Source organism: Misgurnus anguillicaudatus, unplaced genomic scaffold, assembly GCF_027580225.2.
Source record: "Misgurnus anguillicaudatus unplaced genomic scaffold, ASM2758022v2 HiC_scaffold_34, whole genome shotgun sequence".
Lineage (NCBI taxonomy): Eukaryota > Metazoa > Chordata > Actinopteri > Cypriniformes > Cobitidae > Misgurnus > Misgurnus anguillicaudatus.
Window position 1 is genome coordinate 2,289,051 of NW_027395284.1, and position 20,327 is coordinate 2,309,377.

A 20,327-nucleotide genomic window follows, 5' to 3' on the forward strand; every position below is an offset into this window, starting at 1 on the left:
AAGGAAGGATGTTTAAACTGCTTGAGCAGCACTGAAGTGAACAGCCTGTGCAGCCCGCAGGGGTCACAGAGGAAGAAGACAAACAAGGTAAAAAATCGGAGATACTTTGCATGCACTACCTATTCTTTTGCAAAAAACAACACTCTACTTTAAAATGATTTTCACCTGGAGGGTTTGTCCAGTTTTCACCACGTTGAGCTCTGACAGGCTCTGAAGAATGTCATCCATAGCTTGCTCGCTGAGCTTCGTCGACTGCGACTCTGTTACATCATCACGTTCCATTCCTGTTATCTGTTGACCTATGACAACCGAATGCGACGCACCAGAAATTTGTATTGCAATATTGATTTAATTGGTGTGATATAGCACATAAATTATGATCGACTGTGATGACGACAGCTTTTATGCATTAATGCTCTAATGGCACAGTGTCACCTTCAGTGCTGGGCTCCTCTCCAGACTGATCGCTCTGGCCGTCTGCAGGGCCGTCTAGCTGCTCATCTGCATTCTGCTCAGCATGCTGCAGACTCAGCTTATGGCACACCTCAAACGCCTGGCCGACTGTCCGCACTATCCGCATGGCCTGACTCTGAAAGATAGGAGCAATTTAACCATGAAAATGTAGGCAGGCACATTTTAAATGTTCATAGAATAACTATGTTATAATTTCTATACTTACAAATTATATTAATAGCAGATCATTTTTTGTAAATAGTCTCATTTTCACGTCACAATAATATCAGTCACTCAATTGACTTTACATGTCTATGCAAAAAATTGAATTTAAATAATTTTGGTTATATGTAAATAAGTTACTAAGATTTTTTTCAACAACATGCCAGCTTCTATGGCTATGTTTATGGTCAGTGCCAGGTTTAGTTATTCAAAAAAAGATATTATAATCTTTAGTCTGGGCAGAGTGATATAGACAAAGAGGTGAAGATCTTATCAAGTGTTCTGCTCTACCTTCTTTTTGGACTTAAACACATTGCATCTGAATGAGTTGCTGGATCCATCACGTGCAATATAGCTAAAAATCTTCAGATCTTGGGAATCATGGGATACATAGAAGATCCTGAGAGGAAAGAGTAAAAATGTTCAAATGTAAGCTAAAATACATGTAAAGTGCATACATGAATTCACTACACATTAACCCATTATTTATTTATCTTGTTGAAATGTGCTTAGGGACCGAGTCAATGTTTAAACACTCATCCAAGTCATTACATCAGTTGTGCTGCCCATGTACTGTAAACTCATTAGACATTGTTCTAGTAATAATATCTAAACATACAACAACAACTCACATCATGAGAAGCACAACTGCAAACTGGTGTCTCACCTGTATATGGGGTCGTGCATAACCAGCATCTTACTCTCATCCCACGTCCACTCTTTCCTCTAAAGGTCAAACATCACCACAAAATCCAAATGAAATCCAGATACTCATTGTGCACATAGAAAAAACTATATTAAAATATATGTTAAAACTATACTAATGCAGGGCTGTGCAAAAGTCTTAGGCACCATGCCACAATTAGATTTGTTGTTTTTGCAATGTTATAGTGATCATATATAATTGTTTCTCAGTCCCTTTAATAGAATACATCCAGAAAATTCAAGAATTGTGTATAAAACTGTATAAAAATGTAAACTGATGTGTCAAGTTTTTAGGGTAAACTCCCATTCCACTTGAGCAATAGCAGGAAACTGCAGGATCTCTTAAAGGTGCAATTTGTAAGATATTTGCAGTAAAATGTCCAAAAACCACTAGGCCAGTGTTATATATTTTGTCCAGCTGATTACTATCAATATCTGTAATGTTTTCAACTACTTGTAAATCGTGAGAAAATTTCCATTCAAAACATTGTTACGGGGCAGTGCAGTCTCCTGTCAATGACGTTAATATCCATGTGACCCTTTGTCACCGCCTTTACTGACGTAAACCACATGACAACAGTGGTCGAGTTCGAAAAATAAAATGGCGGTCAAGGAAGCGACTGGAGCACAAATTTAGTGTAAATAAACGTATATTTTCACTTTTTAAGCATTTTAATTTCATTTCTAGCGAGAAATTAGTATTGTAGTTTTCAAATATGTGATTAGTTATCACAAAGGCGCTCTCTGTTCATATTTCAAACACGCTGCCTTTGAAGTGCGTCGGAAAGCCTTTCTCTGAGCTGACTTCAGGCCTCCGAGTCCGAAGTCATTTCCTCATGAGGCAGCGAGGCAACAAGTCCTCACTGCCTTGAGTTTTCGGACGCAGCCAGTGTCGTGGACAAATGCGGAACTATGCGATAGCGCCTGTTGGGCTACGCGCCGCGCTTGCTTATGAACTTATGGATATTACCGTCTGCTGCTTGTTGTGTCAGCTCCTGTAAGCAAACGGGCCAACCAAAGGACCCAAGAAGAGTTTGGAACAAAACGAGAGAGGATCAATTTGTTGTTGCATTATCTGGATAGAGAGAGCTTCACGACAACATTTAACTAGACAGAGATTCTGATCCTGCTTGTGTTTTACGCGATGGGTGAGTTGTTTTGATTCGTAACCCTTCAAAAAACGTATGCTATTATATTGATCACAACATTAGTGTGTAGACTGTAATCAGCGCGTCTTCCCGCGGACGATATGCACATCAAAAGGTATTGTACAGCAATATAAATGGTCATTTTAAGACACTTCACAATAAGATTTGTACTGTCAATACATTATGTGAAAAATCATTATAGATTGTAAGTTGAAAACTTAATTCTGTGCTGTGTTTACCATCGAATTTGGACTAATACTGTAATAGATATGACTAACAATTTCGTTTTGAACATCACATACTGTATAAACTTACATAATGAAATAAACTTTGTCATCAAACGCAACATTTATAAGACTTGATTACCTTATCAGTCAACGTGATTTCTCGTTCTCGTCTGATTGATGGCCATCAGCAGTAGAGTTAAAAACTACAAATCCCATAATTCCACACTGCTTCAGAGCGTCAGTAAACAACATCATTGTTATTGTTTGATCTGGCGCCATCTAACGGCCGGATAAATACAAATTGTATCTTTAAACCTAAATCAAATTAAATCTTTTTACTTCATTCAGCTCAAAAACGCTAAAGATGTGTTTCGTGCCAAGAGAGGTCACACTAAACACAGATGATGCCTAAAGAAGACATTTAGTCCTGAACATAAATTTTTTTGTACATATTTCCTGTATTTTCTGTTTGTATATATAAAATAGATTGAAAAATAAATATGGATGGACATTAAAACGTCTGGTGGTGGTGGCCTAAGACTTTTGCACAGTACCTATATGTCAGAAGTGTAGAGGTGTTATTAGTTTACACGTGCCTTGGGCTTCTTGCGTAGGATCACTTTGACTCCATCTACTGAAACCACCAGGCTCACTTTCTTCTTTTTGATGCTTTTAGCCTTGAACTCGTACTGCAAAAATAAACCAGAGTAATTTAAATGCCTGGGGAGACATTTTCAAACACCAATGACACAACCACACAATTTCCTAATGAGATTCCCATGAAAGCACATGACAAGCACAATTTTATGATGCGTTAAGTAGTGTGCCCAGTTGTTCTCTTTAACACAGCTGAAATAGGAACAAAGACCATTGCAACTCAGGGAACCTATTAAACCTATTTCATTATAGCAAAATATTTACCCTACATGAGGGTACCCTACACTTGTTTGCTGGCATAGGTAGGAAGTGGCTTTATTACTTAGCTGGAGTGAGCAGGAAGGAGTTTATCATTTACACCTGGACATAAGCCAACACACTCACTTTGACCTTTACATCCATGTGACTCACTCTAATGCTTATTACACACCATACAACCAAAAATTATCTGCTTTAAAGGTGCAGTGTGTAATTTTTAGAAGGATCTCTTGACAGAAATGCAAAACAATATACAAAACTATATAATCAGGGGTGTATAAAGACCTTTCATAATGAACCTTTAGGTTTTTATTACCTTAAAATTAGACGTTTTTATCTACATACAGAGGGTCCCCTTACATGGATGCCGCCATTTTGTGCCGCCATGTTTCTACAGAAGCCCTTAACGGACAAACTTTTTTTACGAAGCTGTCTCCGAAGATGACATGTTTGTCTGGTGGTGGCTACCGTAGCTTCTCTATGCATTTTAAAAGCGATGGGCAGGCAGATTTCACAACTATCTTTAGATGTCTTTAGTTGTCACAAAGCAATGGCTACAAATGTGCAGTGTGCACTAAGCACAACTCTGTTGTTTCTTCTCACTTCTGTAAGTCGTTTTGGATAAAAAATACTAGCGAAATGTCTGTAAAAATTAGTTTTTTTTTAAATTTAACTCGTATAAAGAACATTGTAGCAAATTCTTATATGACAGAAGAGTGTAGCTCTTTTCAAACAACCGCGCTGTTTAAAAAAAACATATTTTCAGGCATCAAGCACTTCTGATTAATAAGTTAAAAAATTAATAAGTTCTCAGACACTTCATTTTGCTAAAATTATAATGCAACAGAGCTACTTTATATGTATGCTTTGTGGTTTGGGAATTCCACAATGCACTGTGACAAGCACAGTAAACAGAGCAGTCTGCAGTTCAGCGCAGAATGATGAGAAATTACCTAATGTATACCTACAAATTACTGAAATGTATTGATGAAAATCACTGGATCTTTGTTTTTACTTGATATTTATGTGCTTTGTATGTTATTGTTTATTAAAGCATTCCCTAATAATTTAGCTAAATGTGTTAAAACCAATCAACACTATTTGTGTTGTGCACATGTAGCTGCCTTGAAAACTGTTCTTCAGAAATCTTTAATTTGTAATCGTAATTGACAAAACCCATTCTTACAGCTTGTGGCGGCACTCTGAATGAGTGACATTAAATCAGGTTCTTTAAAAGTTGGTGAGGTGGATATTAATAATTTTTATGAATACTCTGTCTTTTAATCATGTTATTGAATAATTGAAATCAATTCCTTAACTGAAACAGGGCTACACTTATTCGCCCACACATTCCGCAGATCTGTCATCTCTTCGAAGGAGAACAAGGATACAGTGGTAAAAATAAAACGACTTCATGATATGTACCACAGGAAAATGATATGACAGGTCCGTCCATGTGTACAGATGACAAACCCTTAGTGTGTGTGTGTGCAAAACCAAAAATACTGAAACTTCAAACTATCTTGTCATGGATAATTAGTCTCACTGCTCTCTATAGGCTGAAATACTTGTTTCACTTAGTGCACTCTTGTTAAAATGCTCCTCAATTTGTAAGGCCCATTGCATGGACCATTGCACTGCTTGCAAAGCATCATACTAAGGTGCATTTTGTTCTAAATCTGATCCTACATTTTTCATTTTGTAGATAATAAATTTAAGCGTGCTATATTTTTTGCCTTTTTGTAGACTTTTTAACCTTTCAAAATAACAGTAATCAGTCCTTCCAGAAAAACGCAGAGTTTTTTGTGATTGTTGCGGGCAAAAATCCTTGATCTTGCGGCACGTTTTCTTAAAAAATGCAATGGAATATGCTGGATATTTATGCAATTTTATTGCGATGAAATTGCGGGAACTGCAAAAATGCGGGGATTATGAAAACATGCAAGTCCTACATATATTTTGCATATATATATATGAAGAGTTTCATTGCAAAACGAGATAAATCCATTTTTTTTACATTTTTGTCAAAACATGTTTATTATTATGTTATCATGATATTATTTTGCTTTATGTTGCTACTTAGCTGTATTTTTTAAGTTATGAAGGTTTAAATCAAAACAAACCAACTGCAGTTGCATTGAAATTCATTGGAATGCACAACCAAAAAACGAGATTTCTGAACAATTAAAAAAAGGTGGTTATCTAGTTTTGCAACGAAACTCTTCATATATACACAAAAGATACAATAAAATGTCTAAAAGCATTACTGAATAAAATAGACTGACTTTATATCACTTAATCTGTAGCCATTTACATAAAAAATACTGTAACATAATTTAGATACTGGGTACTGTTTAAGATACTATTTTTGATTGATTTAATTTATTACTACAATAATTTACAGACAAATCCATTTAGCAAGAGTGTAACAGGCAATGTTCAACTTATTCTAGTTTTGTATGGATTTCATACCATAACCAGAACAGAATAAATAATTCAAATTCTTTAGAGAATTAAATGTCCTTTGACCAGAAGCATGCAGCCATTTCAAGACACAAAACATAAGGAAAACAGGAGTTGAGGGACATGACATACAAAATAGGGCTACCAGGCTATCCAACAAATGATCATTCAGCCTAACATCCAGTGGCGGCTCGTGACTGCTCATCCGAGGATGCGTTAATTCAAAATAAGTGTTCGGATTGTCACATGTGTGGTTACCTTTTCCAAAATATGTGTCCTGCGTGTCGAGAGATCCTGTGTGCATCACGTGTTTTGTCAAAATAAGTGCCTGCTGCACACACGTCAAAACCGTTTATGATAAAAGAAACGCTCACTTTCACGAAATACACAAAAGACACTTCCTTAACAGTAAACTCTTATTATACATGAGATTACGCGAGTATCTGGCAAACGCGAGCATCTCTTTTATCATAAACCCTTTAGACGCGTCTGCAGCAGGCACTTATTTTGGCATGACACGTGATGCAAACACGATCTCTCAAAGCGCAGAACACATATTTTGAAATTACGAACCACACGCGCTACATACGTGTTGTGACGAACTTCGCATCGTGCGTCCTCAAAAAAAGAAGTCACCAGTCGCCACTGCTAACATCACTTTATTACTGGACTCTAACCAGTAAAACACTTTATCGTAAAGCGTCTGTTTTTCGTGATCCTATTTTTCAAACTTTAGTTGGTGTGTAAGGTTGCTGTTGGAGCATAAATAATGCCTGCAAAATGATAAAGCTCAAAGTTCAATGTCAAGCGATATATTTTCTTTAACAGAATTCACTTTTCAAAGTCTACAGCGAACAGCCGGTTTGGACTGCAGCCCTCTACTTCCCAGATATATGGCATCAATATAAAAGTTTTTGACTAACCTCCGCCCACAGGAATACGGCAGTCGTCAGCTAAGCTAAGCTGCTGTCCAATCACAACACACTTAACAAGCTACACAATCAGAACTTGTTACGGATTTCTGAAGGAGGGACTTCATAGAACAAGGAAGACATCAGCCCGTTTTTAGGACAGTGAAAACAGCGGTATACAGATAAGTCAATTTTGTGAAAAATACTTTTTTTTTAAACGAAACATGAACACATGTTATATTGAGCAGCGTAAACACAATCAAAGCTTCAAAAACACAGTAAAAACGGGACCTTTAATATATGCTTTTCATATAGGCCTACGCTATTTATGTTCGTAATGTATGATGGTTTACACTTCCATGTCTCTTTGCACTTTCTTTAGTACTTGGATATGTCTTTTTAACATGTCTTTAAACAGCTCCTTACTGCATGGCATGACCTTCTGTAAAATTAGCAGGGAATCTCAGCATCCAAAGGTCACAGTTAATATTTATGGACCATGCCTGAAGGATGAGCTGTCAGAAAAAAATTGTCAATACAGGGCTCAACGCTGTAGAAGAGCAAGAAAAGATTTCAGTGATAAAATTATAAATCAAAAGTCAAATATAATTTCAGGTTCCAGGTACATTGGGATTAACTGTGCACAGAAATGAAGAACTCATAACAAAGGAATATTGTTGTAAGGAGATAACAAACAAAAATTAATAAAAAGTGTTGATATGTCTCTCCATGCGCTAAAAATTTTCTTCATTCTTACATCTCGCCATTAAGTTCAGTGGACCAGATAAAGGGTTATCATCAACACCAAGCATGCTATGTGCTGTCAGCTTTTCTCATGAGTTCATGAGGGTAGTTGCTTGTTCAACGAAAAAGGTTCCCGACTTGTCTGCTTTACCTGGAAACTGACGGCAAACTGTGCAAAACATCACATTGTTTCTTTTGTCATGTTTTACCCGTGTAAATCTCTGCTTCCAGGATGTTAAATAATTACGTTTTTGTTTGCCCTCTCAATGATGACCGCCGCCATCTTAACATCTCTTAACACAAAAAAACGCAACAGTGTCCACACACAACAACCAATAAGATAGGAGAAACCTCATAACATTGCTGAGAAGATAACGTTTGCAACGCTTAAAACGTGTCGTAATGGTAACATTGCATAAGAATACATACAGACTCTTACACTGGCACCAGGCCATCAGCAATCCCTTATGTTAAGCCCTGCAATAAATGGTCCCTAGCTGTCACCCGGGTGGTACTCTTTCAAAAAGTGCACCTTTAGAGTGTATTTTAGTACCTCAAAAGTACATATTGGTACAAAGTGTATATCTGTACCGAAATGGACCATATTAATAGGACCTTTTCAAAGGGGTACTGCTACACTGACAGCATGGGACCATTTTCTAACCATTTTTTTTCTGACAGTGTACTGTACATATACCAAGAATCTTGAATTTTCCTTTAAATACAAACTGGATTAAGCTTTTCACACAGTCCCATGTGTGTTTTAAAGCACTAAAGAAGATAACTGAAAAGTTGGATTTTGTCAAACTAGACCAATAATTTAGTATATCTGCACAAGTCATAACCACACACTCCATACCAGTCTAGCAGCTAGGACAAATTGCCAATTTATGACATTAATGCCTGAAGCCATTAAATATATATTAAAACCACATACTAGTGGCTTTAAGTATGCATGCATTACATTTTACACTGAACTTTGGGCTAAAACTAAATCTTTTTCATGATCGCAGTTCACCTTGCTCTGCTTTCTCTTGATTTTGACAGAGTTTCTTAAAAAGCAAAGAAGCCATATCAAACAAATGCTTCGCGTTTTGTGTCAGCATTTCTTACAGGACAAAGAGTCTATAACGCTGTTCAATAATGAAATTTTAATCCTGTATTGCTTGAGTGCAAAGTGCATTGAAATATTTAAGATTTGCTTGACGGCTTTTTTTATTCTGTGCATAAACATGATTGTAAAAGACTTGCAGTTTGAAGAAAAGAAAAACAGGATTATATTTTACACTCCAGAAGAGCTGAATACAGCTCCATCTGCTATAATCCCATCTTGCTCTTATTTCGAGTCCCAATTTCATCAAGAAACATCTGCATTGTGCTGTAACAAAAGCAGTCCTACTTGACACATTCCCCACATATGAGAGAATATAACTACAAGTGACACTGCCATTTATTTTTTAAGACCATTATCAGGACGTTTCACTTAACAACTCGATATTCCAGAAACACAAAAAACCTGGTTGAATAAATGTATATATGGGTGTGGTTTTGAATATAGTAGCCCTTTTCCTTAAACTCACATATTGATGTATCTTTAATCTTTGGGACCTTGAGTATTACATCCTTTTTTCTAAACTTTGTCTTTGTGGACTGTCGTCTTTGACTATAGGGACATGACAACAACTTCCATTAGACGTTGCCATTGGAAATGACCTTGACATTGCGGGTGACGCTGAGGGCGAGTTGGTCTCTCAAGCTTGTCTGACTTGATTGGGTTTCCGCTTGACTTCAGGCCAATGCAAAGTGTGTTTTATTTTAACAGAGTGTGTAGTTGAGGGGAGTTGAGTGAGTGAGTGAGTGTGTAAAAGATGGGAGGGAGGGAGAGAGAGAGAGAGAGAGAGAGAGAGAGAGAGAGCACTGAATTCACTTCTAGGCTCATTTCTTGGAAGCTGAGTTGGCATAGGGACGTGGGCCAATTACAAATCCATGGGTGGAACGTTACATCCTTAACTCAGCTTATCTGGTAGTGCTCCAATACTTTTTATATACCACTTTGATACACAAGTTTGTACATAGTGTAGGTTTGTCTACACTCGTGAGGGCCAATTTTTGGAAGCTGCTCTCATAGATATAATGAATTATATGTATATAAAAATACATTAACAAATTTTTTTTTGCTTTTAATCTACTGATGTCCACAGGACTATGGTAAGGAGGACAAAAAAGTAAATGAAAGAAATGTAACAATAACACACCACAGTTACACTCAACACACACACTTTGTAATGGTGAAGCTGATAAAGGTATATGTGCTTGACTGAGTAGTTGACAAAACTCGTGTACTGACAGGAACTCCCCAAGGTACCCACGTAACTACAACAACTTCAGCCATTAGTGTGTGCGTGTGTGTGTGTGTGTGTGTGTGTGTGTGTGTGTGTGTGTGTGTGTGTGTGTGTGTGTGTGTGTGCGTGTGTGTGTGTGTGTGTGTGTGTGAGAGAGAGAGAGAGAGAAAGAGAGATTGGTCCACTGTGGTGAAAAATCTTCCCAAATATTAATATAAGTAATCATCTCATTCCGACATTTCACTTGTTGAGGTCTTTTAATATATATTTTGACTTTGATTTGCTTTTCAAAAACATTAGCACAATTACTTGACCTTGGGGGGGTTTAATGCTATTTCATGCATTCTGACTTGCATTCTAAACACAGTTAGAGGGTCCTATCATACACCCGGTGCAATGCAGCGCAAAGCGCGATGCAATTGTCTTTTGCTAGTTTTAACCCGACGCAATTATCATTTTCACGTTTAGCGCCATGTTGTTTAAATAGCAAATGCATTCGCACCCATTTTTGCACCCATGGGCGTTCTGGTCTGAAAACAAAGTGTGTTCAGGCGCATTGTTGGCGTGTTGCTATTTTGAGGCAACTAAAATAGACTACGCCATTGACCAACTAAAACCTGGTCTAAAGTCTATGGCGCAATATTGTTTTAGTTATTTAATGAGCGCAATATGCGCCTATAAACGGGACGACAACGCGCGTTTGCTTATCACACACATGGATGCAGCACAAAAACCCTTTGAAATATGATGATTAAAATGTAAAAGATTATTATTGAGTCTCTTGTACATAAATGATATGTTGATATTATGAGACGTTAGAAGGCGTAAAGATATGGATATGGTGAAATAAAAAACATTTTTAAGTAGTGCTTTAAAAAACATGTTGCTGTCCGAGTGCTGAAGGCTCTTCACATGTTTGTAAATTCTTTCTCTGTTGTTTGTTACAAATAAAGTATTTTTAGAGTACAAACCTTTTCCTGGATATTTGCAAATTATTTAATGAGATTACAATGATTATGTAGGATATCAATACATTTACAGCAATTAAAGCCTTCTATTTTTACTTCCATGCTGAAAGAAAACAGCTTTTAAAGGTTTTAATAAAAAAATAACAATTTCAATACAAATAAAAACAACACATTTTTAACATCAATCTTAAACTGGGGGTCTTCTACCTCCGCTTATTATTTTAGTTTACAAATTCAGCCATCTAAATAGGGATTAGGCATTTTAAAGGCGATGAGAGCTGAGAATCTCACTGGTTTATTGCACGTTACGCCCAAAACTCACCCAACATTACTCATTTTGAGAGTAGAAACAAGCCTTTGACAATTTTCCTGTCGTTAATTTAGCAAAAGTGAAATCGGACACGCCCTTTGATCATTCAAATAGGGCCCAAAGAGTTGGATTCCTCATGCTAAACATGGGCAAAGTTTCAAAGAACCATTTTGACGTATGAGTATTTCTGTGCCGAATGCACTTTGTCAGGGTTCTTTTCGTGAATTTATTTTTGACTACTGATTTTGTTACGTAACAGAATCACTGGAAGTACAGTGGAAGTCCATATATGGGCACTTCACCTGGAATAGCGCACGCACACACCAACCAAGAGCTGACACAAAATTGACCTTACCGAAGAAGTGTTTTTTTTTGTTTGTGAGGGAAATTTAAGCTTGTTCAGCTTTCCAAAGAACTCAGCATAATGGGAACAGTGGATTTAGTTTGCTTAGTTGTGCAAGTGTGTTTGTTTAACGCTGGATTTTGTTGAAATGGGGCGGTCCCAGTGATAAAACAACCGGTCATAAGTCGCAGGCGGTAAGTAAATACGCATAAAATGTGTTTTGTCTGCAATCAGCATGTAAGTGCATGTAATGTAAACAAAATGAACATTTAATGTATCGTAAGTTATCCAGAGATAGTGGGATAAAGTTTTGTGTACTTGTGACTCACGTCGCCCACGGTACGCCTCCAGCTGATCTGTCTTTTAAAAATCTGATAATTAAAGATTCTTAGGAGATATGGAGGATGCAATACTACGTACTCAAGATTAGCATGAGACTAGCTGAAACTTGAATGACAAGTGACTAATCGTAAGTAACCACATCGCTAGATGTTCCACCAGCATGGTTACCTGTAACTGTACAATGATTTCTGGGTTAGGAGCAGACTACATTTGTATCTTGCTGTAACTAAGTTTCTGGCCCCGATGGTGCAAAAACCTTTAGAAGAGTCAGGTGTCTTTACATTACGAGTATTTGTGTATGAAAAACAAGATTTTAAAATGAATCTCATCTCTTTGAACTTCATTACACCAAGTCTAATGTAGTAACCTCCAATAATCTAAACATATATTGACTTTTTTAAGACCAAACGGTAAATGAACCAGGCTATGTGTATAAACAACACAGTAACAGGTGTGCACAGTTCAAAAATGACTCAATGTTCAGTTTGTTTAATAAAGTGTGTTGTTTGAGTGTGTGTTTTTCAAGGACATGTGTTCACACAGACAGGCAACTTAAAAAACTGGGCCATTACGAGGGCACCATCTGTCCAATGCGAAGAACAAGCAGGAGTGTGTTTTAACAATGTCAACACTTCTGCGTCCATGTCATGTGTGCATTCATACTATATTTCAGATAGGGAATTCATTAGAGGAATTATGGGTTTACTATAATGGAAAAAAATATTGGAAATACTGCTAATGCCACATATTGTGCAACAATATATTGATTTTCTCATATTTGCTTTGTAAATCATTTTACTTAGAAACTGACGACCTATCTTACCATTGGAACTGAGGCAACTTTATTAGTTACAAAAATTTGACACATGAACACAAACACTTCTAAAGCTATTTTCAACTATTTACTCAAGTAATCATTGGTCATTTCAGATCGAAACGGTGAATAGGTTACTGTTAGGGTTAGAGTTTTGTGGATTCAATACACTACACCTGATTGATATGTTTGCTTTTATATACATTTAGGTAGATCTGCTTTATCGTAAGTATTAAAAATGCAATTTGTACATAGGAAGTATAAAAGTTTCTATTAATTTAGTACTATTTATAACTCATTGTTATATGCATGTTGTTATTATCATTAAAATTCCCCTAAATATATACATTCTGTCATCTATTACAGCCTATGTCATTTCTTACACACACACAAACATAAAGAGCAAAGGTCACCAGCCAAATGGCTTACTGTTAGATAAAGAAAATTGTGTGAGGAAGTGAACTAACAAGTACAGGAGACAAAACAAAAGAGATCTTCCTAAAGTGGAATAATCCCCCTTTTTCTCATATCCTAAGGCACTTTCTCAATGACAGAACAAACTGAAACGCACAAGATAATAGAGTTTGTGTAGAGCGCAGTGCACGTGTGTGTGTGTTTCTGTATGGGTGTGTCAGTGAGCGCAGGTGAAAGTTACACCAAGTGTGCCGTTAAAAATGGTCAGGTGGGCGGAGTTTGGCTGAACAGTGCAAGCAAGCTTGAAGTTTTAATACTCAGGACGTGTTTCAGCAGAGTCGGGGGGTTACCATGGTGACATGGGGGTACTGGTCTTGCATAACTGGTTGACACTGCTAGAAATAGTCCTGAGAAGTGAAAGAGAGTGTGAGAGAAAGAGATTGAATAAGAAAAGAATAAAAGGAGTAGAAGAGGGAAGAACCCTGCGGTGTGCCTGACTGAGCACTAAGACACAGTCACACAGGATTTCCTTTTTATCATAAAACGTTATCATAAAATAAATGTATATATGAAAAACAAAGAGATTAGAAATTATTTATTAAACTGGAAGATTCAAGACGGAAAGGAAATCTTGTGTAACTTAACAATAAATATATAAAAATATACATATATGATTATTACTGTTTCATCTTGTTTCAAATCTAAATCTTCAAATGTGATTTAATAAGAATTGTATAAAGCCTGTAATAGATAAGAGTTGATTTAGAGGGAGTAAGAGATAACAAGCTTACGGATGATAGTGCATGTAGGCCATTACGTTGCATCCGTCTCTTGCCCACCGCACAACAATGAAGCCTTTCATTCTCTCCATAGACCCATATCAAGCACCCCTCTGCCCCCGCAACACACCAACTACCCCCCAACCCAATCACCTCCTCTCCCTGTCGTCCTTGCTTTCCTTCATCTGATTTCTTCATCACATTCTCTCTGACTGATTTTGTAAGACTGCAGTTGGCATCGACACATGAAGACTTAATATCTTGCAGAGGCACGGTGTGTGATGTGTGTTTGTGATCAATTGTTTATTTATCAGTACATTGGGCACACGCAACTTTATTTTATGCATGTTAAGCACTTTTTGGGGAAATGGCTGAATTATAATATAATTGAAAGTTTGCTTAGTCCATATTTTTTAATCTGATCTTATAATTCTATTCATTTAAATATAGAAGGTACTAATTTCCAAATGTAAAAATGATACAAAGAAAAATATTTATTATTGTTTTTCATTATTATAATAATAATGCAAGAATGTGTTTTTAGAGCAGGGTGAGGATTAGTCTATAGTTCAACTTCATATGTAAATAATACAATTTACATCCTCATTAGAAATCTGTACATGAAAGGTACTGTAGTATAAAGAGGGGTCACTAGACATTGCCGTCTCATTTTATGTAAAATCAATATGCACTATAAGGGAAAATAACACACTTTATGTCTGCTTTCCCATCCTGTCATCAATGACATCCTGAAAAGCCGGCTAATCTTTTGCACAGGAAGTTATATAACTTCCTTATAGCTCACTTATGATAGAGACCTTATATATTATAATACATTACTAGGGGTGTCACGATTCTCCAAATCCTCGATTCAATGACATTTTCGATTCTAAGGTCACGAATCGATTCGATTCTCGATTTTTAAATTTTTTTTAAAGACAAAAAAAGATATGCCATTATTATTTATTATTATTATTTTTATTATAGTTTCACATTAACATGCACATTGCGTGCTTTACCTCGCATGGGGGTTTGTGGGCTTCACTTTACGCGTGAGGGCTTGTAGAGAGAGGATTCTTCTTGCACGCACATGGACTTAATGCGCACGTCTTGGACTCAGTCAGAGTCAGATCACTAGGTAGTAATCCTGTTTATGATATGCATTTCAAGGAGTTGTAGCAATACATCACTCGTGTTTAAAATATAAATCGGGTTTCGCTGGACCGATGTTTTTAAAGGCACCTCTGAGAGATTTATTTTCCCCCGCTTGGCAAGCCGACCGGACGTGACATGGGGGCGTGGCAGCATCGACGATTCCATTTTTTTATTCGAAGTTCGAGATTGTGACTTAATTTCGATCGATTTTCGATTTAAAATCGAAATCGTGACACCTATACATTACTATACACTATACATTATTCACAAGGAGTTTACAAAGAGGCCATTACTACTTTCCAAGCCATAACATTATATAAATCTTTCAAAAGACACAGAAATAAACACACTGTATAGACTTTTGATAGTCTAATTCTACAAATCAGTTCCAGTGAGAAATAAAAATACAAAACGATTATGAAGTCTCAATAATGTTCAGTTACAGTATTCCCTTGTTGAGATCAATGGTGTTTCCCAAATAGAGGCGATTGAATTAAAGTAAAGGAAAAGGAAGGGGAAAAAGAAAACAAAAAAGAACATGTCTCCATTGACTAAGATGCACACTTGCAAAGGTCAAGAGACACCTTTGTGTTGTTTCCTTCATTGGAAGCAGATCAATGTTTAATTTTAGGTCTGACAACACAATTCCTAGGAGCCATTTTTTTAATACAGATGTGTAGCTGATGATTTGTAGGCACGATTCCAAAACTCTCAATCTGTAACAACTGTTCATTCAGACTGGCTACATGCTTATATCCAGCCTCATGCCATGGAAAGTTTCTCTATTTGAGAAACTATTTTAATCCACTATAAACTATTGCTATTTTTAACTATTACTTTGCAGTTTCAGCAGGTGCGCACATGCAGTGTATGCACACACTAAAATAAAAGCTGCTCAGTAGTACTCAATTGCCACTTAAAGCCTCATCCAATTGTTATGAAAGCTCATTTATTAAGATAAAGTAAGGAAAAGAGAAAGAGGGTCAGTACACATTATTTAATTTTGCTTTCAGTAGCAGTAGAACAGGATCAAACACAGCAGATCATACATAAATTCCAGACTTGTCTCTAAGGGAACTTTTTCTAAGGGAACTTCAGTAACCCAGATAATATCAGCAGTGAAAAACAAACAACCCAAAACAACTCCATCAGTCATATGATGATGAGTCGTATTATGACAGGCAAACCTCTCACTTTTCCAGCAGCTTTATATTCCTGCTCCTCAACTGATAGCATTTAGTGCCAAGGTTATGTGTTTGCTTCTATATGAAGAGTTCAAATGCAAAACACTCTAAGTGCATCTGACATGTTTTCTTGTAAATTAACATTTTTTATCAGGCTCTTTTGTTTATGTTCAGTTCTCTGTAATGGCTATGATAGGTTAATAGTCAGTAATTGAAATGCCTTATTCTCACAAATGTCACTTTAGTCATTTCATTCAAATTTGACTGTATTTTGCTGCAAAACCCTCTAAGTGCATGCAGGCGTAAACCAAGTTTCCCAATCTCTCTCCAGTCACCCTTCACTGCCCTTTCTGAATAAAACGAAAAGGCTCAAAAATTCAGTCAATACCCTAATATATTCGGTAACCCTCCTTTAACTAGGTAAAACATAAAAATGAAATCCAATGTATGCATGCCATCGTTCATCCAATACGTGGCGTTTAACGAATTCTGCCAACCAATCTGATTGGCCTGAGGCCAGATTTAAGCAGATTTGAAGGAAATTTGATGAATGTCCATATACATACCGAGAGCATTTGGTCAATATCATGATCTCATTTTTGATGGAGGTGGCGTTTAGCAACTTTTGCATCTGAACTCTCCATATGCTGACAGGAGACAGGGAAAGCAGAGACTAATACAATCACGGAGTTACAAACTGAAACACTTTGATCTTTTGGTGGGCCTGTCACAAGCTCTAAAGGTAACAAGGCTCACAGCCTGCTCCATGTCTTCAAGTGACAAATCCAACTTAATTTGGCTCAGAAATGGCCTGTGGTTTGAACTATCAGATGCGGGTATACGGCAAGTACATACAGAAAAGTAGGAGACACAAAATAATGCCAGTCATCTCTAATATCCATTTGCTGATGGTCTTGCAGATATCACTCATGGGGAATAACAAGGCTTTCTGTGCACCAGTATAAACCGTGTGTGTGTGTGTGTGTGTGTGTGTGTGTGTGTGTGTGTGTGTGTGTGTGTGTGTGTGTGTGTGTGTGTGTGTGTGTGTGTGTGTGTGTGTGTGTGTGTGTGTGTGTGTGTGTGTGTGCGTGCGTGCGTGTGTATGATATGCTGGGCGTTACAAATTTCAGGTACAATAATACCTTCAGGCTACACATCCTAAACAAAGCACACACACGCACAGTGGTAGACTCTGGTGATAAATATACGGCAGCTTTTCTGGCCAAGTATGTCCAAGCTAATGAATCTTACACTGCAAAAGCATGTCTGAGGAAACAGCTGCTGTGAGCCAATCAGGAGTGATTGCTCAGCACTCTCTGTGTCTGTCTGCGTGTGAAAGCGTCTGAGGAACTCACCCTGATTCTTCTCATAGCAGCGACGATCTCCATGCGACTGTTGGGTCTCGGGACATCCAGACTGCCCACATACTGCAAAAATAAACACAAGCTTGAATGTTATAACCAGCCACCCAAGTCTAAAATCAATAAGAGTCCAGACACAAACATACTTTCTGGGTAAAGTTACCTTTGCATTGGCAGGAAATTAGTATTTAAAACTCCCCTCAATTTTTAGCTAAAAAACAACAACAAACAGCCGACCTCTCCTATTAGCATGATCACTATTACTCAACTGACATGTATAAATTCTGCCACTACCGGGCCATGTTTCATATTATAATCTTGTATCCTAAGACAAACACTGATCCCTACATAACATAAGCGTTAATTTTTGATACTAAGATTTAAACATCGCCTGAAAGATGAATGAAAAAGCTTTCTGTTGATGTATGGTTTGTTATGGTAGGACAATATTTGGCTGAAATACAACTATAATACAAAATCTTATACATTTTTAAATACATTACACAAAACTAAATACAAAATCTGGAATCTGAGTGTCAAAAAAATCTAAATATTGAGAAATTGCTTTAAAGTTGTGCAAATGAAGTCCATGGCAGCACATATTACTAATGATGATAAATACATTTTTTATATATATTTACTGTAGAAAATTTACTAAATATTTTCATGGAACATGATCTTTACTTAATATCCTTACAATTTTTGGCATAAAAATGCATTTAATGACCCATACAATGTATTGTTGGCTATTGCTGTAAATATACCAACCTACCCATGCGATTTATAACTGTGGTCCAGGGTCACATATTTTTAAATATGAGCAATAGTGTAAATAAGTGCCTGTAATAATCCTTACATCTTATTAGAAAAAAATGCAATAGATCAGCAACTTATACCACCAATTTGAGCTTTAAAGCAATACTATAAAAGTACAGTCAGAATGTGACTGTTCATCTGTATCAAGTAAAATTCCTGGAAGATAATCCTGCATCACAAATTGGAGCTAAAATTACCCTGCAGAAGGCTACTGAGTGCCTCAGAATACAAAGCTTTAGGTTTCCTGAGGCATTTGGCTATTTTAAAGACTTACAGATAAGCTCTTTGAGAAAACACCAGTGTTTATTACATTTTGACCATAATATGAATAAAATATGCAAGTGTGTCATATCATTTGGAGAATACATTGTTAAAAATAGACTGAGGACTTATCTGGGATTTTTATAAGATATGCTGGATTGTACAAATTACAGACACAACATAAATGTTTAGTATTCTAAACAAGACTTGGGTTTCTATTTTATAGCACTTATTACACAGGGTTGGTTTTTTATTTTATTTTTTGCATAAGAATTAAAGCTATTAACTATTTACAAAACCATATAGAAAGTTTTTTGGAATTTGTCAGGTGCTAGCCTAAACCTAGTGACAGCATTTTTGGCCGTAAGTAGCCTACCACTAATGATGTTAAAATGCTCCGGGATCCGAAATCCAAGTCAAATCTAACATTAAATACAAAGAGGTTTACAGACTTCTTGGTAAACTACTAACTTGCTCCAGCCATGAATGACATATAGGAAAGTTGAGACAAAGACAAAATAGTCGAAACTCTTTACATCTATTCAGATTAATTTCCATTTGTTTCCCACAGGCTGATGTGTGATATTGTCGCGATTCAAAACACGATCCTGAATCTGACGTGTAGCCTATACTCAGCGGTGCGACCTTTTATGCACAATATATTGCATAAAGTAACAGCAATAAAACTTAAATGTTTACAGTAATTATGATATGTGCTTTACCTTGGCTTGGAAGTGTATTCCGTGTTGATACGCTTCTTCGTTATGAAGCGGGACTCGTGAATCTGCAACATCGTCCACCAGGTTGTACCTGTTTCTCCCGTGCATTTTCATTGGGACCTGTCCGGATGCTCAGAGAGAAATGCTCTGCCAATTCCCAAGGGTCAAAACAACAGACAACTAGAGAGCGCTTTAGCCGTTTAAACCAGCCGAAAACGAGTCACGGGTACAGGGGAGATACAAAGCGACAGAGTCCATTATAGTGTGCGTCTACCAGCCCGGGAAAATCTCAATGAAATCACAAGGCGCTTCGCAGCACAAAAGAATTGGGTTGGGCGCCTCTTTTCCCCCTCTCAGCCATCAGCTGCGTTTATTATACAAGTCTGACTACAGCTCAAGTGTCTCGCTGTGGAGAAGTTTATTAAAAGATCCGCAATGGCTGAATTCTGCACGTCTCTTTGCTGAGTTTGAAATCCAGCGCTAATGACGTTGTTTGTTTACACGCACTCGCTTGCCAATGCAATTCACATGGAGCAAAGTTCCGCTTGCTTTAGAAGCGATCGACCTTCAAGTCTTTGAACAACAGTTTTTAGCATGATAAAAGAAGACTTCCCTTTAGTTCATAAACTGCAATAGAATAGTGGTGCGTGAGATCAATACTAAAACATGCAGGATATCGTAGAGAAAGGGTATTCAAACTTTGTAAGACATACCTTCTACCTAACATATTT

The 20,327-nt window shown here is 37.0% G+C and overlaps 1 protein-coding gene across 1 annotated transcript; it reads right to left on the minus strand.

The window, feature by feature from the left end:
- Window positions 1-30: 30 nt before the first annotated feature.
- On the minus strand, window positions 31-20,198 carry LOC141363386 (carboxyl-terminal PDZ ligand of neuronal nitric oxide synthase protein-like). The gene is made up of 7 exons (XM_073866052.1): window positions 19,600-20,198; window positions 17,795-17,866; window positions 3,352-3,444; window positions 1,343-1,401; window positions 967-1,075; window positions 436-589; window positions 31-299 (listed from the first exon to the last, which is right to left on the minus strand). The coding sequence occupies exons 1-7, from the start codon at window positions 19,708-19,710 to the stop codon at window positions 145-147; spliced, it is 753 nt and encodes a 250-aa protein (XP_073722153.1). The 5' UTR covers window positions 19,711-20,198; the 3' UTR covers window positions 31-144.
- Between the last annotated feature and the right edge of the window lie 129 nt (window positions 20,199-20,327).

Coding starts and splice junctions, on each gene's coding strand:
- LOC141363386 (XM_073866052.1), bottom strand. CDS start 19,710: ATGAAAATGCACGGGAGAAACAGGTACAACCTGGTGGACGATGTTGCA. Junction 590..966: donor TGTTTAAGTCCAAAAAGAAG/GTAGAGCAGAAC, acceptor CCTATCTTTCAG/AGTCAGGCCATGCGGATAGT. Junction 300..435: donor AGAGGAGCCCAGCACTGAAG/GTGACACTGTGC, acceptor CGGTTGTCATAG/GTCAACAGATAACAGGAATG.